The sequence below is a fragment of the Nematocida displodere genome, assembly GCF_001642395.1.
Source record: "Nematocida displodere strain JUm2807 chromosome Unknown 1, whole genome shotgun sequence".
NCBI lineage: Eukaryota > Fungi > Microsporidia > Nematocida > Nematocida displodere.
The window spans coordinates 85119-108390 of NW_027138130.1; the positions used below are offsets into that span (position 1 = coordinate 85119).

Below are 23272 nucleotides of genomic sequence, written 5' to 3' on the forward strand. Positions count from 1 at the left end.
TACCAACATAGACTCTCTCCTAAAGCGACCTTCCAGTGCAACACCAGTAACAGCTCCTGGCATGGGTCCTGGTGTGGGTCCTGGCATGGAAGGTCCTGGAGGCGCTATCAAGACAAACACACAACAGAACCTGCCTACACCACCGCCACTGTCTCAGAAGCCGCTGTCACCTAAAAAAAGACCATCCATTCACAACCGAGACAAACACACAACAAAACCTTCTTCAACACTGCCCAACAACATAACTGTAGGATCACAGCCTCAACAGGGAACACCTTTGCAATAAATGTTCGTGTGTGTGGGTGGGTATGGGTATGGGTGCATGAAACACGACAGAATCCAACAGAACACAATCGCAAAAAAAAATCAAATTTGGCACGTGTGACAGCACCTTCCCAAAAAGGAAAAGATAAAATATTTGCATATCTATATAATCCATACCAACATGCACACCCATGATGAGCACACCAAACACATCTTCTGTTTTTCCCGGAAAGAGAAGGATTAGTATATTTATTTCGGCAGGGTTTATGGTCATACTAGCCATCTGCTTTATATGCTGGATCTATCGATCCCCAAAGCAAGACGACGGTGGTAAAGAGCTACTAAACCCAGCCAGCCCGAACCCACTAAACATGCAAACCAAGCTAGGAAGTGCCCCACCCAGTGTCCCACCCAGTGCCCCTGAAGTCCCTGAAGCCCCTGAAGCCCCTGAAGCTACCGAAGGCACAGAAGACCCAAGCAGTGCCCCAGAAGCTACCGAAGCTATCAAAGCTACCGAAACCCCAAGCAGTGCCCCTGAAGCTACCGAAGCTACCGAAGCCCCAAAAACCAAGCCTGTGTTCAAGTCAAAAATTCCGCGGATGATACCATCTGACAGGTCTGTCCAGAGCACCACTCCCAAAAAAGGCGATAGTTCAGCCGCCACCACCACGACTCCCAGGTCCAGAATCCCAACCAGGGCCCCGAACACCTAACTAATAAATAAGTCATTCTTAGATAAGAATTGTTTGTTAACATAACAATGGAAACACACGATACCACACTTATCTCTTCAACCAAAAGAATGCTCATCCTATTTGCTGCCATTGTCCTGCTATGCACAGGGTGCTATCTAGTTCTTACGTTCTGGTCCTTCCCGAACACCAGCACCCCTTCACCAGACAAGACCCCAAGCAGAGCTAAGCCTAAGTCACCGCAAACATCCCGAACCAACCCAAACCCGAACCCTGAAACCCCCGACATTATCGAAACCCCCGAATACCCCGATAGTACCGAAACCCCTGAATACCCCGACATTATCGAACACCCTGACCCTAGCCCTGTTCACATTACCAGGCAAAGATATAACGACCGGGTGCACTACTATACCACGGCCTAGCTAGACCATAGACCACACAGCCAGCCACATAGACCATAGACCATAGACCATAGACCATAGACCATAGACCATAGACCCAGCCACCCAATCATCTACACACCAGGCCTAACCAGCCAATTGGCCGTCAGTGGTTGCTTGTTTGTCGATACTACCAGCCATCATACACATATACTTCTAAAGTATTTTCCTTTTTTAAAAACAACAAACAATGAACGTCACAGTGAAGACAAGTAAAGGAGACAACTACCAGATAGAACTGGAGTCTGAGGAAATAACGGTTAAGGCATTGAAAGAAAAACTCGTAGAAAAAACCAAAGCATCAGTTGCACAGCAGAAACTTATCTTTTTAGGGCGGCTCCTAGAGGACGCCAAGGTACTCAAAGACTACAACCTAAAGAACGGGTCATCAATCTACCTTGTTATCAAAAGCGACGAAAAGAAGAGTCCTACACCACAGGCCTCCTCCCAGCCAGCCCCAGCGCCTGCCATGTCAGCACCCACCATGAACTCTGCCCACAGCAGTAGCAGCAACCTTGGTGCAGGTATGGGCAATGGTATGGGTGCAGGTATGGGCAATGGAATGAACTTCCCTTTTTGGGGAGGCATGGAAGGAATGGGCGGAATGGGAGGCCTAGACACCCCGGAAAAGAAGAAAGAGTTCTCGTTAAAGATCAAAGAAATGATGAAAAACCCTGATCAGATGCGCTCAATCATGGATGCGTGCCTGACAATGCAGAATGTTCCAGAAGAAGGCAAAAAAGCAGCGCTTCAAAACATCGACGCCTTCTCAGCCTTTGCCAAAACCAACCCCGAACAGTTTGACGTTTTTATTAACCAAATAACCAGTGGAGACTTCCCGAACAATCTTGGTGGAATGGGTGCAGGGATGCCTTCGTTTCCAGCGCCTCCCCAGAGCGGGTCGCAGCCTGCACCGCCCGCCACGCAACAAGGCCAGGTACCTTCGCCCGGAACCATCATGTACTCAATGCCTTTTAACAAGGAGGAGGCAGCGGTAAAGTATGCAGCCAAGCTTTTAGAGCTAGAGAGTATAGGATACACCGACAAAGAGATAAACCTTGTTGCTCTCGTCTACTCAGACGGTGACGTTACCAAAGCTCTCAATTTGCTCCTTGACTGGGCCAATGACCAGTAAATAAATACTTTGGTCAGTGCGTGTTTTTTCTTTTGTATGGGCCCAAAAACACTTGCAGAGGTTCGGGAGTACCTCCACCAGAGAGAGCACGCTATTTTTAACAACCTTCCACTTCTCAATGAAATCAGAAGCTTTTCATGGGAGAGGTACACTGAAGAACTCACCACCACAAACACCCAGCACAATGCGCGGTACACCACCTGCACCATTCTTCACACCATGGTTCAGCAGAAGAGAGCAAAGCACGAAACATCCCCACACCTACCTGCGCGGGTGACTTTTTCATCGGAGCACCTTCTTTCAGGGACGCCTACGCCCCACCGAGCCCAGGGCACCCCGCTCGAGACGATCCTTAAAAAGCCGCCAAGTGTCACAGAAGCACTGCCACAGACGAAGGAGAATGTATATGTTGCACAGCTTGAGGGGAACGAGCACTCTTCTTGCTTTAGATTCTTTCTAACGGACAGAAAAAACATTCCGAACTAATCCTCTAATTAAATAAAATTTCGTTTTACAGAGCATGAAGGAGAGAAAGACCACTTACAGCCATCCCACAAAGAAAGTCAAACGGGAAAGAAGCGAGGAATCAGCAGAAGAGGAAGAAGTGACTCTGGAAACCCAGACAAACGTGCCCGAGCCATCTGAGAGACCCGTTCCCAACACATTTACTATCATTAGCACAGCTATTTCCTCCTTTGTCAGACTAGTTGGCTCCACAGCAGAAAGAATGACAGGGGGGCAGTTTAGAGACCTGTCAAGGAGACAGGAAGGAGACCCAGGGCATACCCCGAACTTTTTGAGCCCCGAAAACACCGAAAACGTCCCGAACACCGAAAACACCGAACACACCGAGAACGTCCCGAACACCGAAAACCCCGAGAACGTCCCGAACACTAGCCCAACGCGGGAGGAGATAAGAAGACAGATTTCAAGAATCTTTACAGACTTGTTCATCAACGCAGTTGCCAGCCTAAACCTTGAGGAAGAGGGGCAGACGCGTGCACCACAGCCTTCCCAGGAAGACTTTGAGTTTTTGTTCCAAAACCACCCAGTGCTGCGGGGCCAGGACCCGAGCAACTACATCTTTACAGTGGTGTACTACATCTCCACAGACGAAGCACCAAGAACCAAGGCCATTGACATAGAAAGTCTAAATGCAGCAATCCCAGAGGAAACGAGCCTTGTTGACCGAGGGGCGTGCTCCATTTGCCTTGATGAGATAAAGAAGGCGTCAGCCATAAGAATCCTCATGTGCAAGCACTTCTTTCACAGCAAGTGTGTTTCAGAGTGGCTTACGCAATACGCCAACGAGTGCCCCATGTGTAGAAAAGCAGCCGTGGCGGTTGCAGAGGACGCTCCAGAACAGATCTAGAATAAATTATGTATCTAAGGGCCAGGGCCAGGATCGCACCCCATTCAATTCCGAACACTAACCCGAAAACCCGAAACATCACACACCCCCAAACACCCCCAAACACCCCCAAACACACACCCAGAGGATGCAATCGGACTACACCAAGGAGAAGCTACGACTTGAAGAAAAGCTAGGGAAGAGCCGAAGCGACAAAGCCAAGGACCCCGATCATAGAGAGATAAGTGCAAAAATCTCAGAAGCTGAGGCAATGGACCTCTACCAAATAGACGAAGGGGTGCTTGCACGAGAAATAACAACTGCAGAGATAAAGGTGCTTATTGAGATGCCGCCAACAGAGATCCTTAAGTTTGATCCCACCAAAAACTTTGCCACTACCTCGCCTACCTTCTACGGGTACATCAAGTACACAGAAGGTCTTTCCTCACTGGTGGCTGCAACCATTAACAGCGCCGATGTAAAGCACACAGGCACCACGGAAAAAGAGACAGTTGGTGAAAAAGGCCCCAGAAAAGCGAGTGACACGGCCCAGGAGTACCAGAGGTTCTGGCTAAAGGTTCTAAAGGAGCTGAAGGGCCTGAGCAACATCAATGCCTCCCACGCCGTCATTGCCGGACTAAAAAGAACCCGGCTCTCAAAAATCCTCCTGGAAGAGCTCAAAGATGCCAAAAAGGCGATTGACCCCCTCACCACCCACCAGGCCCAAGAAACCCTCCAAAAAGGAAGCGCTGTCTACGTCAGAGACATTGCACAGGTAGAGAAGTACCTTATTGATGCCAGCGTCCACAAAGAAGACAAAGAAGCCGCTAAGAAGTTCTGCAGCATCATAGAGTATCTCCAGTTCATAAGAAAACACGCAGATCTAGAAGTAGATAAGAAAGTCAACCACAAAATCATCACATCAGCCCTGGAGAGTAAAGACCAAAGAATTATCGCCCTCAATGAACCACCCCTTTCCTTTAGCGGAAGCTTCCTCTTCCTTGGACACTCAAACTTTACATCTGGCCAGTGAGTACACCCCAATGGCCATTGGGCTGTGGACCGCCCTAACCCGAACACCTCGAACACCCCGAACACCCCGAGCCAAATAAATTACCTTCTTACGTACCCTGCCCTTACCCCTACCCCCTACCCACCACGTGACCCATGATTACCCACCACGTGACCCATGACCCTACCCCAGACCCACCACGTGACCCATGATTACCCAGCACGTGATCCGACCCATATTTGTCTATAAGAATATTTTCTTTTGCAGCAGCTGAGTCAATGTTTGAAGAGTTTGCTCCACGAAAAAGAGACGTAAACGCACCCAAAGCGCCTTCCTTGCTCCAGGGACTGTTTGTGACCCTAACACTCCCTGAAATACTCGTGCTTTTTTCTGCTTCGGGCTACCAGTCCATGATACCCCTTATGAGAGATCCTGTGTCTATTTCCGTTAGAGCACTTGGCCTGGTTGAGCTGGTTCTAAGAGGAGCTCTTTTTATTGATGAAAACAAGATCGTCCGGTGCACAGGCGCCTACGTTCCCACCGACGACCTGCATGAGGAGATCTGTGCCACCATAAAAAAGTCAAAACGTGCCTGGACTGCTGACAAGTGGCTGCTAGCCCTTAACGGAGAAACCATCAACCCTGTTTATATCAAGTATCACATAAAGCACGCCCGCAAACGCCTGGGAAAGATGCTTATCAAAAAGAAGCTCTTTAAAAAGCCTCTCTCAAAAAAAGAGGAGCTCCTTAGACTCTTCGCCCCAAGCAAGTCTCTGGACGGACCTTTGACTGACGAGGTTGCCAAAAAAGGAAGCAGAGCTGAAATCATTGCTGAAGTTTCCAGGTTTCTTCTGGAAAACACGGCCTACCAAGAGCCGGCCAGCCTAAAAATGTCAGCAATTGTCTGTGCCTTCTCCTACTGCTGCATCATTGAAGACGTCCTCCTTACCATGCCGCTCAAGCCCTCGGAGGCCGCCAAGAAAAAGGTAGCTGAGATCACCGCCCGGTTTCAGAGGGAGCTAGGGAGCCCCGAGAGCACAACGGATTGGTCGGTGCTCTGTGTGCTTAGGGGGTATCTCAAACTTGCCTCCTGGGTGTAACACATCATGGCCGTGTGTTGGGGTGGTATGTTTTACCTTTCGATTGGTGGAAGGTGAAGGGATGTTTTAGGTGTGGGCATATAATGCGCTAACCCGAGCAAGACAATGAGGCTTCTGAAATCCTTAGGAATGATGCTGGCACTAGGCAAAGGACTAAGCGTTATGGCCAAGACACCGACGTCGTCAGGTAGTGCAGAATACACTGCTAGCCGAACCGGTGGCTACGAGGACAGTGAAGGGTCTGTGCAATATAACGACGGACAGAGCTCAGGAAAGAACACCACCCAGCCGGAAAACGCAAACACCCTTGCCAATCGGCTCCGTCTGAAGAAGATACTGAGAATCACCCTTTACACGGCAGAAAACAAAGACTTGCCACACTTCCTGCGGCAATACGGTCCCAACGGACAGCGAGAAATATTCCAGCAAGCTATCAACCTTCTTAGAAACACGAAATCTAGCGACAAAACCAACTACACGACGGAGTCGGGTGGCTCGTCCTCACAGAGCAGCAGCAGCAGCAGCAGCAACACCAAGGGCACCAAAACCATCACTACAACCACGACCAGCGGCGGAGAAGTAGACAGGAGCTATGAAGAGTAAGGCTTCTTTTGGTGATACTAATACTTGCTACACTAACAGAGCGATAGAAAAGACGTCTTTCTGTTACCCGTTTATGAACAATAAACCCATCTGCATGCTTTTTTTATTGGTTAGTTGATGCTGGGCGGTGATCCGAGGTGATTGGCCGCTTTTTCAGATAAAAGCCCTTTTGCCCGCTTTTCAATGGCGCATGCATCTGAGACGGCACAGGGAAAGCAATCAAAGAAAAAACAGCGAAAGAAGGCCCCACCCAAGCCTGGGAGTGTCTCTGGGATAGCCCGGGTGTCAAAGATCGTTAAGGCGGTGAAGAACTTTCTTTTGATGCCCTGCCGAGCCTTCACAGCCATGCTCAGGCGGCGCAGGGAGGCTCGGGCCCAGAGGAGGCAGGCGAGAGAGGCGGACGAATCAGCCACCGAGGACGAGAAGAAAGTCTCTTTTTCCTGGGAGGCCACCATTCACATGTACCCTTCGAAAAAGAAAAAAAGACACGCCCTGTCCCTGAAAAGGCTCTCCTCCTCCCTCCCGCCAAAGCACGCTGAGGCAGCTATGCGCCTGAAAGGCTCTTCGAAAGAAACGCCTCTCTCCCGCAAGATCCTCAAAACCATTGAAAAGAAGAAGTCTTCCCTCGAAGCCCTCAAAGATCTTCTCTTCTCCAGAAAAGATGAGTCCTTTGAGGAGCCAAAGCGCAGCAAAAGCAAGGTAATGAGCATACTTGATGGATACAGTGAGGCATCGCACTCAGACGCTCTTGAGCACGCTTCGCCCGCCGAGCCCCCAAAGAAAGCGAGCACGAAAGCCAAGGAAAAGCGCCGGAGGAGCAGCAAAGCTAAAAAGAGGGACGACCTCTCCGAAGAAGAAACCAAGAGCCGCCGAGAAAAGAAGTCAAGGTCCAGCTCTTCCTCCAACTCTCTCCATTCAGGAGCAAGTCTTTCTTCGGTCAACTCAAAGATAAGCGATATCCTCAAAAGACACATGTCCAACAGCCCGTCCCCAATATCTTAGGCTTTGCAGCGGTACAAGCCCCACTGCAGCGCACCACAGCACCCACAGCACACCACAGTACAGCACAGTACAGCACACCAGCCTAAGCACACCGAAAGCCCCGAACTAACCCGCGCACGATGCAATAAACGTTTTTATTAGATAGAGGTCTGGTGTGGTGTGCTGTGGTGCGCTGCAGTGGGGCTTGTACCGGGGCCACCCCAGAGACCCAGGCCTTATTTGTTCATTTTGGAGCAAAGTGTTTGGAGCCAAGTGTTTGGAGCCCAGTGTCTGAAACAATGTGTCTGGAACGTTCTGGACTGTGTTTCAGGGCGGCTTGGGAGTAGCTTATAGGTGGAAAGGGGGGATGATAGCCTGGAAACCATAGCAAACAAATATGACTATTTTGGTTAAATAGCCATCACCATCAAAACATTACCATGATCGAAGCACGAGAGCAGACGAGCACACAAGCTAGTCGTAGAGTGAACAGATCTACTCGAAGGATAAAAAATCTTCTAAAGGCCATAGTCTACCCTGTCAAGGTTACTTACAAGGCGACAGCCAAAGTATCAAAGTCTTTGATGAAGAACTTTTCATGCACTCGATCCCTGGAAGATGAGCTTGGTCCTCATGAGTTAGCTACAATGCTGTTAGAACCCATGCCTCCAAGACGTCCACAGACCATTCCAGCAACCAAAGCCAAAAATGCCAAAGTATCTTCTGAAGAGGAAACGTCTATGATTGAAGATATGCTTGACACAATTGAACAAATTGACCGAGAGATAGCTCTTAAAAGAGCTCGCAGCGCCCCAGCCTCCCAGCCACTAGCTCAACCCGTGATCCAGCCACTAGCCCAGCCATTGCCACTGCTACCTGCAGCAGCCCCAGCAGCCAGTGACACAGCAGTAAGTGCCGCGGCAGCTAGTGAAAACACTGTGAAACTGACGGTGAAGAGTGTGGCCAGAGACATGCACGAGATGTTCGGAGTGAGCTACATGGGTTCGGGAACTGCCAGGCGGAAGGAAGACGTCCCAGGTCCCCAGGCCCTTGTTCGGATTGATAATGGCGGCTTTATGCTGCACCATCAGCAGGCCCTCAACACATGGGTCATGTACTGCAACGAGACCAAAGAGACCTTGGTATCAACGAGAATGATCCACATTGCCTTGAAATGCAAGTACACCGACACACAAACCAATCAGACCTACGCGGTATCTGACCTGTACGTCATGAGGGAGCCGATGGAAGAGGGCAGCATCAAAGAGATAGCCAACCAGCTCGCACAGGACGCAGCAGATGCTAAGAAGACCCTTCCATTGACTGAGCAGGAGCACCTTGCAGAAGAACAGGCCGTGGCTGAGTCCGTGTCCGTGGCTGAGTCCGTGTCTGAGTCTGTGGTGGATGCTGAAATTGCTTCAGTGCTAGCTAATGAGCAGAACGATGCCTCCCCGGAAGAAGAAGCGGCAATGGGCGAAACTGTCTCAGCCATAAAAGCGGCCAGAAAAGCAGGCGTTTACACCCAAGCCCCAAAGACCCAGGCCGAAGCAGCTCCACAGGACTCTGAGGGTGAAAGGTCTTCTTTGGAAACTGATTCCCCAAAAGACGTTTCTGATTCTGATCTGGTTCATTTAGGCGCTGATCTTTTTGTTGATCAGGTTCTAGTTGATCAGGTGGTTGGCAAGGTTTACCAAGACTACTCCCCAGTTGAAAGAAAGTACCAAACAGCCATTGAAGCGTGCGAGCCCGTTGATACCGAGGTGGTCGAAAGAAAAACAGTCAAGCTTATCTGTGCACTGGTCAGGGAGGAACTGATGGCTGAAGGTGGGGAATGTCTTGCGAGCTTCATGGGTCTGGAAACCTCGCCAAGGTTTATCCGAAAGATGGTTCAGTACGGAGAAGTTGTCCCTTCAAGAGTTAAAACCATCATTGACAAGTACGTCCTCAGCCCGAAAGCGAAAGACTTGGCCTACATCCCACCCAGCGCGATTCGTGTCCCAACCCCTTTCATTGCATCCTCCAAAGATGTTTCGTCCCGTATTGTCCGGGACCGTTAATTGTCCAAATAAACGATTTTGGCATGGTTAGTGTTCGGTTTTTTCGGTATCTCGGTATCTCGGTATCTCGGTGTTTTCGGTGTTTTCGGTGCCTCAGTCAGGGTCTGGTCAGGGTCTGGTCAGGGTCTGGTCAGGGTCTGGTCAGGGTCTGGTCAGGACCAGGTCCAAACAGGGCCCTTAGTTTGCTGGCGGTGCCTGTGCTTACTCCAGCTAGGTCTTTTTCTGGTGCATGTGCAAGGTCTCTAGCCAGATGAACCACTGAGCCATACGCCGTGGTCACAGCTAGAACCTCGCTCTTAGATATGCCAGGGACTGTTTCCACCAGGGTTCTAAGGATCTCTTCGGGTCGACTCTTTTTTTTCAGGGTCACCACTGATCCCGAGGAACCTGGCAGTGCAATGCCCAGGGGATAGGCTGCAGATGGGACTAGTTCGGGGTTTCGGTTTGTCGGGGTTTTGGAGGTTTCGGGAGTTTTGGAGGTTTTGGAGGTTTGGGAGGTTTGGGTGGTTTCGGTGGTTTCAGTGGTTTCAGTGGTTTCGGGGGTTTCGGGGGCAGAGCAGGCACTGGAGCAGAAAAGAAGCTTTTGGAGCGAGAGAATGGCTCTGTCAACGGTGCCTGGCGCAATGTAAACGAAAGAAAGACTCTGCTCCAGGGCCAGGGTCAGCAGTGCTCGGGAAATAGAAGAAGGACTTAGGGTTCGCGCAAAAGCCCCCGAACTAAGCCGGGCCTTGGCTGCAGCAACGTTGCGTTGGACAGTTTCTTCCTCTGAGGCCTCCCGGTGCCAGAGAAAAAACAGGCCTGTGCACCCCAAGGCCAAACCCTGCCCCCGGGAAGACCCCGACCTAGCTCGCCTCTCCAGGGAAAACACGGCTTCTTCGGTGGCAGGGTACCTCTCAACGGGGAAGGTGCAGTACGCCCCAGCAACAAGGATCTTTATCGTGTGCTCTGGGTGCGTCTCTGCCCCCTGGAGGCCCATCCACCCGGGCGCGAGAAGGGGGTGGAGCGTTGCTGGCGGGGAGGCTGAGGAAGCCAGCCAGGAAACATCAACAAGAGACTTTGAGGAGGAGACAACGGCCATGGAGGAAAAGGAGGTGTGCACGCTTTCTAGGTCACCGTCCATAAAATAAATCAGCCTTTATTATTTATTCTGGATCTTCAAAATCGCCTGCTCCAATGAGACAAGGTCTGCTTTTTCCTTCTTCTCCACCTTGATGCGCTGTACAAGCTCTTTAACGATGGCAGACATCTTTTTGTTCTGTTCAATGAGTGTTCTTTTCACGGCGGTGTATTCTACCCGCTCTGCCTCCATTCTTTTCCCCTCTTCTTCAAGGATGCCTTTTATTTGGGCAATGCTTTCTTCAAGGGAGGTGCTTCTTTCAACGACGTCAATGGCTGTTTCTGTCTTTTCCTTTAACGCTCCTTTTAGCTGGTTGTTCTCCAAAAGCGTGTCGGTGAGTTTGTCTCTAAGGACAGAGATGGTGTCTTCGTAGTGTCTTTTTTGGCACTCAATCCCTTTTCCTTTTTGGTAAAGTTCATCAATGTACTTCTGCTCTTCCTGGTCCCTGATTCTTTTCAGGCCTTCAAGGATGCTTTCGCTTGGGAGCACTGAGAACTCTTCTTTTATCGCGCATAGGGCTTTGTGGGTTCTTTCTCTTTCGGTGAGAAGGTTTTCCAGGGTTGGGTGGCCTGTTCCTTCGATGTGTTTCTGGAGGGCTTCTGTGGCGCCTACCAGGGAGGCTATGTCTTCAGTGAGCAGGGTTTTAGTGTTTGGGGCGGTTGGCTGGGAGGGGGTGGCTGAAACAAGGCTGTTGATGGCTGAGGTTACGTAGCGGATGCTTGTTCCTGCTTCAGTGAGTAGGTGCGGGTGTTGGCGAAAGCTGCCCTCTTCACTGTCTCGCTTGTTGCAGAGATAGTCAATGGCGTAGATAAGGTCGTCAACGGTGTCAATCGTTTTTTCTTCGCTCCAGAGGGTTTTGGCCAGAGACTTGGAGATGCATCTAAACTCGTGTGGTTTAAGGATGTAGTTTGTATTGGCCATGTTGACTTTCTCGCCGTAAAGCTTCCTTATTTCGGCCTTCATTTGGTCCAGGAGTACCTGTTCGCTCTGGGCCTCTGAAAGCATGGAGGTAGATGGTCTTCTTTTTGTGAGGCTCTCTCTTCTTCCAGATAGATGCTCTCTTTTGAGGGGAATAATGGGTCTGTCAATTGCAGTGTTGACCCCTAAGTGTGCTATTGCTTGCTGCTCCTGCTCTTTCTCTTCCATTCTCTGACAGCTTCTTGAATATTTATTGGTAGAAAAACCTGCTACTAACCAATAGAAGGGTCCGGTTTGGGTCCGGTTTGGGTCCGGGTCTATGTACCACGGTCCAGGTCCAGGTCCAGGTCCAGGTCCAGGTCCAGGTCCAGGTCCAGGTCTATGCCTAACACTATTAGTATTTATTCAATCCAAGATTAGCCCAAGACTAGCCCGAGACTAGCCCGAACACCCAGGGACGACCCGAACACAGCCCTGGGGTGTCCTTACATCGTTGTAGGGGTGATGTATGGCTCAAAGCCTAGTCTGTTTACAAGAACCTCTCTAAAGAAAACATCTACCTGATAATCAGCTACTGTGAAAAGACCAGTAAAGCAAGACTTTAGAAGGTCAGTGGCCTCTGATGGGACGTGTTTTCGAGAAACAAGTGAAATGGGATCGCGTGGGATAGTTCCTTCCACGTGTGTGGACGTTTGCGGCTCTGGCTGTGGCTTTTGTTCGCGCCCCAGCTTGCAAACGTTCTTGAAGGTGGCATCTTCTGCACCGCAAAGAATATTCTTGCACTTGAAGATGCAAGTATTTGAGAACATGTGGTGGTGGGTGGTCGACATGGAAGAGTTCTTAGTAGATGCGCCACCAAAGAAGGCCTTGGCGGCCTTAACTGACCTGGAAGAAGCAATTGATCCCCTTTCATTCAGCTGCTCAAACGTTCTGGATGCCAGAGGATCTACCCTTGACCGGTTCTTGCCCATTTGGCTGACTGTCTGGGTGATGGCTGAGACAATCTCTGAGACCTTGGCAGGGGAGAGGCGGTGAAGTGGCTCGTTTCTGAGGACAAAGAAGTTCTCAGCCAGCTCACTCACCACAGCAACCACTGTAGCCATAACCTCCATCGCAGTGCCATCGTTGTACCACGACCAGGGAGAAGACTTGCCATCTGCAACCGAGAACAGGGAGAGACAGTTGGCAGCCAGATCGAGAAGGTTCAGGTTACTTTTTTTGAAAGCTTCATAGAAAGGGGTGGGGGCGCCTTTTAGCTTGGTGCCGGCTCTTGCGTCATCGCCCTGGCCAGAAGCTCTCAGCTCGTCAGCGAGTGCACTGAGAGCAGCTATGACCTGAATGTGGATTTTTGAAGCTGTTGCCGGCCTGACTGGGTAGGTTTCTTTTGCCAGGGTCTTTGCAGCAAATTTAATCTCTTTAGCTTCGTTGGTACTTAAGTTGTATTCAACGCCTGACAAAATTTTACTCATACCTGGGTGAACGAAGAGGAAGAATCTTTTTTGTCCGCCCGAAAGAGCTAGCACGTTCCTGCTGACTGGAACGTACATGACACCAGGAGTAGCTGAGAAGAAGTAGATGTTGTCGTGGATGTAGTTGGTGAGGAAGGTGCTGCACTCAGCAATTGGCCTGGTCTTGGAGGAGGCGCTGAGGTGCTTGCTCAGGTCTTCAAAGATGTTTAGGTGGGCCCTGCTTCCAGGGAGGCGGGTAATGAAGCGGTTGGCAAAAACAGGACGGATGTGTTCGTCTTGTTCGGGGCGGTACTCTTGGTTGTCAGCTACGTTCGGGATGCCTTCAGAGAAGTTGTCGTTCGTCCATCCATGGGTCCACTCTTTTTCCAAGATTGAGGAAAACGTTTTGTTGATTATCTCGATTTTTTTGGGGGTTTCCTGGCCGTACCTAAACTCCCAGGCCTTAGCAAGGTGGCAGAGGGTGAGCATGTCCTTCCTTAGCGCATCTGCTGTTTTGTCATCGAGGCTTTGTTCAGTGGCAGTTGCAGCTAAAAACTCATTGAGGTAGGCAAGCACGCGGTAAAGAATGGTTGGGATTAGGAAAGGGGAGAAGCTGATGGCAGAAGGCATGTCAAGTATTTCCACGCCCTCAGAGTTCTTGTTCACCCCCTCAATGAGCGCGCTTCTGGTTCGGTGGCTTAGGGACGTTCTAAACTGGTCCTCAATGTAGTTGGCGACCGTGGTCATGAAAAGAAGCCTCTCGCCAAAAGTGAAGGTTTCAAGGACCGAGGCTGCCGTTGTGATTGTCACCCTTTCAAGGACTTTGTCCAGCTCATTCCTAGCCTCCTCAACGTACTTTTCCATTTCACCAGAGCTTACCTGAACGCTCGACTGGACGTTTTTCTTGTAGAGGTCAATGCGTGTCTTATAGGCGTAAATAAGAATGTCGCGCATGGCTGAGCAGGTCAGGGCGCTCTCTCCCAGGGGCGTTGAGGGGCGGTCGCGCCCTCCAAAGAGCTCGAGCAGCCAAGACAGATGGTTTGGGTCAAGCTCGTGCTCTAAGAAGAAGTTGAAGCTTTCAGCCGCCGTTCCGTTATGGACTGCCTGGTGCCTTTTGCTGTTGTTTTTCAGGATGGGCTCAGCATCAGAGTTCCTAGCTAGCTTTTGGGCGTCAAAGGCCAGGTGACCGTTCAGAGTGCCTACGGTCAGAAGGCTTCTGTTCTGCACGTCCTTGGGGAAGGTTTGTCCATAAAGGTGGAACATTTGGGTCGAAAGGTCTCTAACCATGGCACTCTTGCTTCTGGCCACGCCACCACAGCCAGCCCAATTATGAGTTAGCTGGTGGTAGATAGCGCCGCCAATGAGTGCTTTGTCGAATATTTCTATTTTATATGCAGCTACGTCCCGGAACAGGGCAATACCCAGTAGAACAAGTGAAGTAGCTCTTCTATACATAATTTCACAGTTCCCACCTCTATTTATACCTTGAATCCTCTTTGCCACTGATGGACAAACATTGCAATATATCACCAGATGTCAGCCACACCCAAACAAACAACCTGTCCACTGACCACTGTCCCTGTCCAACCACTGTCCCGCACCTGCCCACCGGCCACCGACCCCTGCCCATCCACCGTAACACACCCCGAACACACCATCTCCAAACAACTATTTATTCAATTATAACACCGATACGTTGGTCTTCTTTTCCAGAACGAAAGCTTCTACATTGCAGAGTTTGTACACTATGTCTGGGAGTGAGGCAATGGCTTCGGTTACAATCTTCTCTTTCTGTGCCAGAAGAATCTTTTCGGCGTTGTGGTACTCTTCAGCAGTTCTCATGGTGCACATCGTACCCAGGCACTTCTCTATCTGTTTTAGAATGTTTCTGAGATCTGAGTGCACCTTACAACTCTTGACGTAGAAAAGCTTGCTAGTCAGGTCACCCTTGAGGTATGCCACCACAATGTCGTAGATGTATCCCTTGACCATGAGAGTGTCCATGGTGTTGATGTCCTTTAGAGCAGCACTGGTGCTGGCATAGCTTGTCTCTATCTTTGCCAAAACCTCTAAAAGCGTGTTTTGCGAGTACTCAAAGGCACTGGTAAGCTTTCTAAGAATGGCCAAGTCTATGGAAACGGGGGAGTTCATAAAAACGTTCTTGTCGAAGTAAACCCACGGGATGTAGCTAATTGGAACGCTCTTCTTTAGGACGTACTCATTGACCCAGTGCGTATAGGCACTCTCCCCCGGTCCATCCTTTTGACAGACATGCCAATGGACCTTTTCTGGCTGGATGCCCGAACCACGGTGGTGGGTCTTGGGTTGCTTCTTTCGTACAAGTCTCCTGCAAAGAAGCTATCGTTGCCACAGTGCTCTGGAAGGTTTCTGACCACCCGAACCTCGTGTGCCTTGGTGCTGAGCTTTTGCATGGACTCCATTGCCCTCTTAAACCCGGTCACGTCCCCAGAGACAAGGTCATCCAGGCCCATCTTGAAGGCTTTGAGCTCTGTTTCATTCGGGGTAAGGCTTATCTTGGCAGGCAAGGGTCCTTGGTGGACTAGAACCTCAAAGAGCGAGATAAGGCCCTCGTTCTTTGGAGCAATGGGGACAAACTCAGGAACGAGTTTTGTAGCTCCGTCCTCCGAGATGACGTCGTAGCACGAGCCACTGACAAAGTCTGTGTGCATCTCAAAGAAAAACTCACTAAGATGGTCCAGGCTTCCATCGACCAGCTTTTGGAGGTACTTGGTTTTGCTCTCCCTGCTAAAAAGGAACAGGTTGAACGCTTCAAGCGTATTGAGTGCTGTAAGCACTCCTGCTTTGAGGGACGTTCTTTTCTCAGCCGAGTACTTGTCCAGGGTACCTTTAGCAAATGCCGTCACTCCCTGCCCAATGAATTTGCTGCACTCATTGACTGTTTGTATGAACGTCTTTTCGTTGAAGCACTCGGTGGCTGTCGCCTTCTCTGCTACTGCGTGGACCACCCAGGCCCCAATGCAGAACACTCCCTTTCTTCCTATCTTCATTGTTGATCCCTTCTGCTCAGCTATTTAATGCTTATTCCATCACCACCCACTATCTAATGCATCAGTAAACAAACACGTCACAACAGATAGGGACAAAGGATGGGGCTGGGGCACAGACTGACCGACCCGAGCACCGAAAACCCGAAAACCGAAAAGAGCTTAAGCTAAAAGGCATCAGAGCCGAATGGATCATCACTTTTCAGACGACCGTCGTGAAACTAAAGGCTTCATCACTTGCAGGTACTTATGCTACGAGACAATCAGCAAACATTGCAATCATGCGAAGACTCCAAGAGACCTTCTTCATACTCGTCATCTAAACCATCACTTTATCTCAGTAGCACATGCTTGTTTCTATGTACTTATATCTCAAGTATGCTCAGATAAACGTATCCTCAAGAATCAGAGACTCTAGCCGTGAATAGTCATCATCATAGCACCGGGGCTAAAAAAAATAAAAGTATTTATGTTCGGGTGTGGTGGCTGGTGTAGTGCTAGGGCAGTCTTTTAATGATGGTAAAGGCCGTGGTAGTTAGTGTGAGTATGCCCGTGGTGGAGGGGTATGGTGAGGTGTTCAGAAAGAAGAAAAGGAAGGTTTTGTTAAGGAGGGAGAGGCCTGTGGGGGGGTTCCAGATGGTCAGGTGGGCGAGGACGCTTTTTTGGGTGTAGGCGCTGTAGACCTCATACTGAACAAACTTTTTCACCCGAACCGTTGAAAGAATCTCTAGCTCTTCTTCCCGGTCCAAGCACATTTTCTTGATCGTTGCCTCTATCCTTTCAACGGCGCCTTCTAGCTGGTCCTCTTCAATGATGTTCTTTGAGCCGTTGAGGTTCATAAGGTACTTGGAGTGGATTACTTTGGTCAGTTTGAGAGAGAGGCATCCAACGATGCCCCCTTGCATGCGCACGGAGCAGAGGGACCTAATGAAAGCACAGACGGGCTGGTATCCAAGCGGTCCGCTAAGGCAGGGCTTAACCCCGTTGTACCGCAGTTCCAGGACGGGCGTTCGGGAGGAGTACGCCTCTTCAATGGAGAGGGGGCGGGGGAGGAGGCTGGACGCTCCCAGAACCTGAATAATGGTGCCTACCTTGATTTTTTTAGCGACGCTCCTTAAACCTTCATCAAGAGAGACAGTCAGAGCATAAACGCCGTCTGAAACGCCTAGGGTGGTCGTACCTTCTTCCACAACCAGGAGTTTTAGGTAGATTCCAGGCGCTTCGTCTTTTTCAGCGATTTTCTTCAGTGGGGAGTGTGGGTTTCTTCTCCACCTTTCCTTAGCAGATGCTACAACCAGCTTTTCTATCTCACTGCCCGCTGTGGAGAGGTCTTCTATGCGAATGTTCATTATTTGGGTGAGGCAGCTAAGCCAGGCGTATTTGAAGGTGCTGAATACAGTGTGGATGTCTTCTTTGTTCCTGGTAATTGGAAAGATCTCTCTCTTAACGCTGCGAAACACTGAGAGGAGCTGGTCTATTTCATGCTGTTTCGGGTCTGAGGACTTTGGGGTGGGGGACAGGTTGGATGTGGGGCTGAGAAAGTCCAGGCTTCTTCTTGCTTTGATGAGCGAGTCTTCCGAGAAGGAAATGTTTTTTCCGGTGGCTGTCCTGAACCCTGGGAAGTAGGGAAAGTTCTTTTGCTCGTCTTTTTCAGGTTTATCTCTTTTGATAAGGTTTTGGTTTTCGTCAATTACGTCGGCAAGAGGCTTTTTAGCGGGGCTTTCTTTGCTTCTGTCTCGGTTGAGCAGGCCTGTTTCTATGTCTAGGCTCTCATCTGGGTCTACCAGGAGGGGGCTGCTGAAGGTTCGGATGCATTTGACTTTTTTTCTTGGGGGGGTGACCAATTCATTGAGGTTGGTATTAAATATTTTATCGGTAAGGGTTTTGTTAATGAGGCTGTTGTCTTTGTTGTAGAAAGGGCCGTAGCGGATGTCGGTGTCTGTCGTGTCAGCATCAGAGACGAAAGGGTATTCTTTCTCTTCAACAAAGAAGGTTGCATCTAGAAGATCTGTCATGTAGCGCTCAGACGCGCCTGCTGCGTCCAGGGGTGCTGCAGGGGCTATTTTATTGTTCGGGAGGAGAATGGCGTTTTCCCAGAGAATTCCAGACATATCTGGGGCCAGGGGCTGTTCAGGGGGGAGCTTAGCATTCTCCTTCACCGGGCGCGTAGCAGTCACCTTTGCTTTTCTCCACCTCTTTGAGATGGGATCGGTCTCCTTCCTAGCTTGGCTCTCCTGCGGTATCTTATTGTTTGGCATAGAGAAAAAAGTGCAAAAGAAAAATATGGTTTGAGCGGGATTCGAACCCGCGCCTCTTTCGAGACTCGATCTTAAGTCGAGCGCCTTAGACCGCTCGGCCACCAAACCTCGTAAAAAGAGAAAGATTTACTGGTTTATGGGTCGGCTAGTGGCCGGGTTCTGTGGACGGGTGGGTGGGCTGGTTACTGTTTGTTGTGGCGCAGTCCTTGGTTATTCTATCTTTGTGAAGTTAAAGTAGGGCTTGTTGGCCTCTGAAATTCCTACCATCCCGGCAAGACCTGTCATAACAACTGGAATCTGGCATTCTGAGCACTCTAGGGGCTTATTCGCTGCTTGGTTCCTGGGCCATTTGTTTCAGCCAGGGATGGCATGCCAGATGCCCATTCCTGCAGACAATGACCACATACGCAGTCTTGGATATTTGGGCCGGGTTGCATAGGCCGCCAACTGTTAGGCCGCAGACAAAGCAGCAAGGGTTGTAGACAGTGCTCTTTTGGGTGGCTTTGCTCGGGAGGAAGGGTGTTGGCGTCTGGTTGTTGGTGCTATAGATGCACCTTTTGCTGACGCTTTCGATCTCTTTGTTTAGCCGCCCTGACGCCCAGTAGTTGTACAGGCCGGGCATGATTCTTAAGATGCCATTGGTTTTGTAGAGCGTCATCAACCGGTCGTTGCCAATCAAGCACTTGAGGGTTTTCAGGCCTGGAAGAAAAGGCTCTATGCAGATGTACTGGTGCATAAAGGTGTTTTGCTGGTCCTCGGGCCCTGGAATGCCAACCACCAGGTGCTCAATGTTGATAAACCACCTGCCCACCCACTCAAAGACTTTGTTGAGCTTATGTTTGTGTTTTTCTTTAGCCTCTGACTATTCAGGTTTAGCTTGAGGGCGTTCACCGATTTTTTCAGCTTATAATCTGCATCCCAGATCAAATCAAACCTTTTTTTGCAATCAACAGTTATGGTTAAGGCGTCCACTTTAAAATCATGGGTGGACCATGCAGTAATCCGGTCCCACAAGCACACCGGCAAACACAGTTTGCTCCACCCCTGCCTCCAATCTTTTCCAACGTTAGTATGGAGGCATTCAACTCTTTGTTCTGGCCGGCAAAACTTAACTCGTTCAAGCCAGTGTTGTTTTTCAGCAACTGGCAGTCTATGCTAGCAAGGCTCAAGGCTCCCAAACCTCCAGTTTAAACACCCTTTTCGGGCTGAAGACGTCTAGGCAGTGGAGGGTTTTTATGCGGGCACGTTGTGTAGAAGCAGCCCAAGCGTGCACGCGCTTGCGTCAAGGTGCTTCAGAACCCAGTGGATAGACTCCGCAGACACTGTCCCCAGCGTCAGCTGGTTGGTGAACACTTGGTAGGTTTTTGTCGCTGGGTCTTGTTTTTGTCGCTGGGTCTTGTTTTGCCGGGCTATCACAACCATCGTTTTTTCCTCCCAGATAAAGACTTGCCCGCTTGAAAACGTCATCCAGGCCATTAAACTGTTTTTCTCTGGGATGGTTGCAAATCCGTTTATCACCAAGCTTTCGCTGCGTATTGGCTCAAGGGCTTTAAACAACTTTCTCACCACAGCACTGCACGGTGTGTTCGGGCTAGTGTTCGGGCTAGTGTTCGGGCTAGTGTTCGGGTTAACATCTTTTATATGCACCTAAAAAATCAACGTTCAGACATCTTCACCGCCAAGGACCCGTGTTATCCCAAGCCCACCTTCTTAGGCCTGAAAAACCCTGACATCGTCACAGTCACCGTCACAGTCACAGTCACCGCCACCGCCACAGCCCTATGTACAACTAACTGCCTATTTATTGATGTGTTCGGGCTAGTTTGGGTGCAGCACGGTAGTGTGGTGCAGTGTGCGCAATTGGTAGCGCTGCATGGCCTTCAGGATGCTATTCAAGACAAAAGGCCGCCTTGTCCCCCTTGGCCATGAGATAGAGAAGGGTGGTGCAGAACCATTCGGGAAGTACTGCCTCTGAGGAAGCAGGAAGCAGTGAAAGGTCTTTGTAGGTGTACGGAATCGCCTTCTTTCCTGGAGACGCCTTTTTGGCGAACTGGAACGTGTCCCTCTCAAGTGCCTCAGCCTCTGACCAGTGAATTATCTCCTCCCTCCGCTGCAACAGCGTCTTGTAAATGAACTTTGAGCTCTGCTCCATCTCCTGGTGGTTGCTTGGGAGGTAGTTGCACTTCTTTTCCATCAAACTCTTAAAACTCTGGCCAATTCCAGCTGTAAGCACCAAAAGAGGAACAATCAGCACCAGAATGGCGTAATGCTTCATTGAAACGAAATGAATGATTGTTATCACATGAAACGTAAAAAGCGAGGAAAAGATGCTCCCACACAAATCTGGCCACTGGGACCCGCCGCTTTCAACCTGGCTTTCATAGGAGTACAGAAACAGCGTCTTGAAAACAAAGAAGGCCCCGAAAAAGTACAAAGCCCCAAAGAGAATGAACATTGGCGACATAATGGTGTAGATAAGCACCATTGGAAACATCAGAAAGACTTCGGGGTAGAGAAGCCCAAAGTTGATTTTACTCGGCTCAACCCCTACCAGCTGCTCCCTTCTTGTTTGCACCCCCCCAAGAAAGCACGATATGGCCCTGGCAATGATTTTCCCCGGCTCAACGAGTGTAAGCATCATTCCCACAAAGGTTTTCTGGATAAGCATGTTCAGGAAAAAGATGGAAGAGCTTATCACGGGCTCTGCAATAATCTCAAACGGCTCTTGGTCTTGTTCCCGGTGCCAGAGAGAAACAAGCACTGTCCCGAAAATAAGCATTAGAAACCCGTTCATAAAAAGAAAGCTGGAATACTTTTTTCCGAACTTCTTCTGAAAGTCTATCAGCGAGTTGCTCCCTTCAAAGAGACAAATCTGTTCAAGAATGGCTGGAGCAACTCCAAGACAGAAGCTGTAGACGGTGGGCACGATAATTGCCTGGAAGGTGTTTCTAAACCCAGGCTTATTGGTGATTTCCCGGAGTTCAGGGTTAATATAGGTGAACAGAACGTCAAACTTACTGATGTTGATCATTGTTGAGAGAAAAAAGATGAAGATCACAAGCAAACCACTGAAAAAGAAGGTTATAACCGACCCTGCCAGTTGTTTAAAGATCCTTGAAGCTTCCGTCTCGGTCAGTGCGGGCCAGATAATACTTTCGGGTGGCGGTGCAGCGATCACGTTGCAGCTAAAGGCTCCAGAGCCAATAACTAGCATTTTCATCAAGCTGGCTTCTTCGGGCGTGCTGAAGGTAGCAAAGCCGTTTTGGGTGTTTGTTGGGATGCTTTTCATAAAGTCCTGGTAGCTTTGGGATACCCGAATGAGTTTTTTGGCCGACAAAAAAATCGGCTCCTCGTTGATCTGCTCGTACTGGTCATGCATCTGGGTGGCCTCATACCGCTCCCGGTCCTCCTGCGCACTTTTGTCCCGGTCTTCCTGGGTTTCAGGGTTGTCGGTGTTTTTCGTGTTTTCCGGGTTTTTCGTGTTTTCCGGGCTGTCGGTGTTTTTTGTGTTTTCCGGGTTTTTCGTGTTTTTCGGGCTATCGGTGTTTTTCGGGCTGTCAGGGTTTTTAGATTGCTTTTTCTTTCCTTTTCCGGCACTATGCGCATCTTCTCTTTCTTTGGCTATCTTGTGGTTGAGGTGCTCGATGTCCTCAAGGGCCTGGTGGATTGGGTGCTTGCCAGGCGGGGCTTTGCCTTCTATCGTGGTGATAAGATTGACAAACTCGGAGGACAGTGCCTTTTTAACCAGCCTCTGCATTTCAGCCTCCTGGTGCGCGTTTCGGTGGGCAGTGTCAAATGTGCCCTTGAACCAGGCCAGGGCGTTGGAGATAAGGTCTACATCGGCACTGTAGTCAGAAATGTGCTTCTCAAAGTATTCAGGTTCAAGAGATAGCTGGTTCAGCTTCAAAAAAAACGTTTGCAACGTTTTTTCAAAGCCCTGAATGACCTGGCCCCGCTTGTCAACCAAAGCCCCCAGGCTCTTGGTGTTGGTAATGATGTGGCACTGCTCCGGGGCCATGCCCTGGTTCAGGGTTTTCAGGTACTCGCACAGCTCTTCTTTCCGGTGCAGAAAAGAGGGAAGCCCCCGGATAAGCACCGTGCGCGACGGAAGCTCTATCTCCTCCAGGCCCTTGTCCACCGACCCCATCTCCTCCGAAAGCTTCTTTATCGACGGCGTAGACCTTGAAAACGACCGGTCCCTTAGGTGCAGCTGTCTCAGGATAATATACTTCCGGTAAAACATATAAAGCAGATAGACCACAAGCAAAGTAATCACCCACACAGCAACTCCAGGCACGAACACATTCACATCTCTCTTTCCAGGAGCTAGCGACAGTAGCGACAGCTTCATCAGTAACTGCTCAGGATTGTCACTGCCCCGGGCAAAAAAGAAGTAGTACAACCCAAGCAAGGGAAAGACACTCACCGAAAGAATGACGAAAATATAGAAGAGAAGCTTCAGGGTCTCAATGAACAAAAACGCATCAAAACCTACCAAACTAAAAAACGTGCTATCTGGAATAGTTAGCACAGGAACCATCCAGTTAAAGCGCCCAGTGTAAACACTGGCCGGATGCTCCTTGCTTCTTTGGATGTTCGGGGAGTAGATCCATGGCAGCTTTTGCCGCAGGAAGACAAAGACGAAAAAAATGCCAACCGAAAAACACACCTGCAAAAGCAAGTTTAGCTTAATGGCGCTGTCTGCATCCTCAGGACCAGGCTTGTCCACCAAATTAAACACGGGCTCAGAATTAGCCTCTTGGTCCGTCCTTTCCATTCGTTTCCTCTTCCACGCGTATTTATGTAACACAGGCCTTTTTTCCTCCAATCAATAGACAGCGTTTATACCTAAATTGGGTTTTTGTTT

At 49.7% G+C, this 23272-nt stretch overlaps 18 protein-coding genes across 18 annotated transcripts; 10 read left to right on the forward strand and 8 right to left on the reverse strand.

Moving 5' to 3' along the window:
* Nucleotides 1-530: 530 nt before the first annotated feature.
* Nucleotides 531-977, forward strand: NEDG_00078 (uncharacterized protein; the record flags this gene model as incomplete). The annotated part of the gene is made up of 1 exon (XM_067687496.1): nt 531-977. One exon carries the CDS (start codon nt 531-533, stop codon nt 975-977), a length of 447 nt encoding a protein of 148 aa, XP_067545204.1.
* Nucleotides 978-1024: 47 nt separating this feature from the next.
* Nucleotides 1025-1381, forward strand: NEDG_00079 (uncharacterized protein; the record flags this gene model as incomplete). The annotated part of the gene is made up of 1 exon (XM_067687497.1): nt 1025-1381. One exon carries the CDS (start codon nt 1025-1027, stop codon nt 1379-1381), a length of 357 nt encoding a protein of 118 aa, XP_067545205.1.
* A 208-nt stretch (nt 1382-1589) lies between these two features.
* On the forward strand, nt 1590-2534 carry NEDG_00080 (uncharacterized protein; the record flags this gene model as incomplete). Its single annotated transcript, XM_067687498.1, has 1 exon — nt 1590-2534. The coding sequence occupies one exon, from the start codon at nt 1590-1592 to the stop codon at nt 2532-2534; it is 945 nt and encodes a 314-aa protein (XP_067545206.1).
* Nucleotides 2535-2570: 36 nt separating this feature from the next.
* On the forward strand, nt 2571-3020 carry NEDG_00081 (uncharacterized protein; the record flags this gene model as incomplete). Its single annotated transcript, XM_067687499.1, has 1 exon — nt 2571-3020. The coding sequence occupies one exon, from the start codon at nt 2571-2573 to the stop codon at nt 3018-3020; it is 450 nt and encodes a 149-aa protein (XP_067545207.1).
* Nucleotides 3021-3054: 34 nt separating this feature from the next.
* On the forward strand, nt 3055-3906 carry NEDG_00082 (uncharacterized protein; the record flags this gene model as incomplete). The annotated part of the gene is made up of 1 exon (XM_067687500.1): nt 3055-3906. The coding sequence occupies one exon, from the start codon at nt 3055-3057 to the stop codon at nt 3904-3906; it is 852 nt and encodes a 283-aa protein (XP_067545208.1).
* Nucleotides 3907-4033: 127 nt separating this feature from the next.
* Nucleotides 4034-4918, forward strand: NEDG_00083 (uncharacterized protein; the record flags this gene model as incomplete). The annotated part of the gene is made up of 1 exon (XM_067687501.1): nt 4034-4918. The coding sequence occupies one exon, from the start codon at nt 4034-4036 to the stop codon at nt 4916-4918; it is 885 nt and encodes a 294-aa protein (XP_067545209.1).
* A 257-nt stretch (nt 4919-5175) lies between these two features.
* NEDG_00084 (golgi phosphoprotein 3) lies at nt 5176-5997 on the forward strand (the record flags this gene model as incomplete). Its single annotated transcript, XM_067687502.1, has 1 exon — nt 5176-5997. One exon carries the CDS (start codon nt 5176-5178, stop codon nt 5995-5997), a length of 822 nt encoding a protein of 273 aa, XP_067545210.1.
* Nucleotides 5998-6102: 105 nt separating this feature from the next.
* On the forward strand, nt 6103-6600 carry NEDG_00085 (uncharacterized protein; the record flags this gene model as incomplete). The annotated part of the gene is made up of 1 exon (XM_067687503.1): nt 6103-6600. One exon carries the CDS (start codon nt 6103-6105, stop codon nt 6598-6600), a length of 498 nt encoding a protein of 165 aa, XP_067545211.1.
* Nucleotides 6601-6783: 183 nt separating this feature from the next.
* On the forward strand, nt 6784-7602 carry NEDG_00086 (uncharacterized protein; the record flags this gene model as incomplete). Its single annotated transcript, XM_067687504.1, has 1 exon — nt 6784-7602. The coding sequence occupies one exon, from the start codon at nt 6784-6786 to the stop codon at nt 7600-7602; it is 819 nt and encodes a 272-aa protein (XP_067545212.1).
* Nucleotides 7603-8021: 419 nt separating this feature from the next.
* Nucleotides 8022-9638, forward strand: NEDG_00087 (uncharacterized protein; the record flags this gene model as incomplete). Its single annotated transcript, XM_067687505.1, has 1 exon — nt 8022-9638. The coding sequence occupies one exon, from the start codon at nt 8022-8024 to the stop codon at nt 9636-9638; it is 1617 nt and encodes a 538-aa protein (XP_067545213.1).
* Nucleotides 9639-9768: 130 nt separating this feature from the next.
* Nucleotides 9769-10758, reverse strand: NEDG_00088 (uncharacterized protein; the record flags this gene model as incomplete). Its single annotated transcript, XM_067687506.1, has 1 exon — nt 9769-10758. One exon carries the CDS (start codon nt 10756-10758, stop codon nt 9769-9771), a length of 990 nt encoding a protein of 329 aa, XP_067545214.1.
* Nucleotides 10759-10776: 18 nt separating this feature from the next.
* NEDG_00089 (uncharacterized protein) lies at nt 10777-11901 on the reverse strand (the record flags this gene model as incomplete). Its single annotated transcript, XM_067687507.1, has 1 exon — nt 10777-11901. The coding sequence occupies one exon, from the start codon at nt 11899-11901 to the stop codon at nt 10777-10779; it is 1125 nt and encodes a 374-aa protein (XP_067545215.1).
* A 257-nt stretch (nt 11902-12158) lies between these two features.
* On the reverse strand, nt 12159-14576 carry NEDG_00090 (uncharacterized protein; the record flags this gene model as incomplete). Its single annotated transcript, XM_067687508.1, has 1 exon — nt 12159-14576. The coding sequence occupies one exon, from the start codon at nt 14574-14576 to the stop codon at nt 12159-12161; it is 2418 nt and encodes an 805-aa protein (XP_067545216.1).
* Nucleotides 14577-14801: 225 nt separating this feature from the next.
* Nucleotides 14802-15272, reverse strand: NEDG_00091 (uncharacterized protein; the record flags this gene model as incomplete). Its single annotated transcript, XM_067687509.1, has 1 exon — nt 14802-15272. One exon carries the CDS (start codon nt 15270-15272, stop codon nt 14802-14804), a length of 471 nt encoding a protein of 156 aa, XP_067545217.1.
* Nucleotides 15273-15328: 56 nt separating this feature from the next.
* Nucleotides 15329-16150, reverse strand: NEDG_00092 (uncharacterized protein; the record flags this gene model as incomplete). Its single annotated transcript, XM_067687510.1, has 1 exon — nt 15329-16150. The coding sequence occupies one exon, from the start codon at nt 16148-16150 to the stop codon at nt 15329-15331; it is 822 nt and encodes a 273-aa protein (XP_067545218.1).
* A 494-nt stretch (nt 16151-16644) lies between these two features.
* On the reverse strand, nt 16645-18405 carry NEDG_00093 (uncharacterized protein; the record flags this gene model as incomplete). The annotated part of the gene is made up of 1 exon (XM_067687511.1): nt 16645-18405. One exon carries the CDS (start codon nt 18403-18405, stop codon nt 16645-16647), a length of 1761 nt encoding a protein of 586 aa, XP_067545219.1.
* A 322-nt stretch (nt 18406-18727) lies between these two features.
* NEDG_00094 (uncharacterized protein) lies at nt 18728-19141 on the reverse strand (the record flags this gene model as incomplete). Its single annotated transcript, XM_067687512.1, has 1 exon — nt 18728-19141. One exon carries the CDS (start codon nt 19139-19141, stop codon nt 18728-18730), a length of 414 nt encoding a protein of 137 aa, XP_067545220.1.
* Nucleotides 19142-20293: 1152 nt separating this feature from the next.
* NEDG_00095 (uncharacterized protein) lies at nt 20294-23182 on the reverse strand (the record flags this gene model as incomplete). Its single annotated transcript, XM_067687513.1, has 1 exon — nt 20294-23182. One exon carries the CDS (start codon nt 23180-23182, stop codon nt 20294-20296), a length of 2889 nt encoding a protein of 962 aa, XP_067545221.1.
* Nucleotides 23183-23272: the final 90 nt, after the last annotated feature.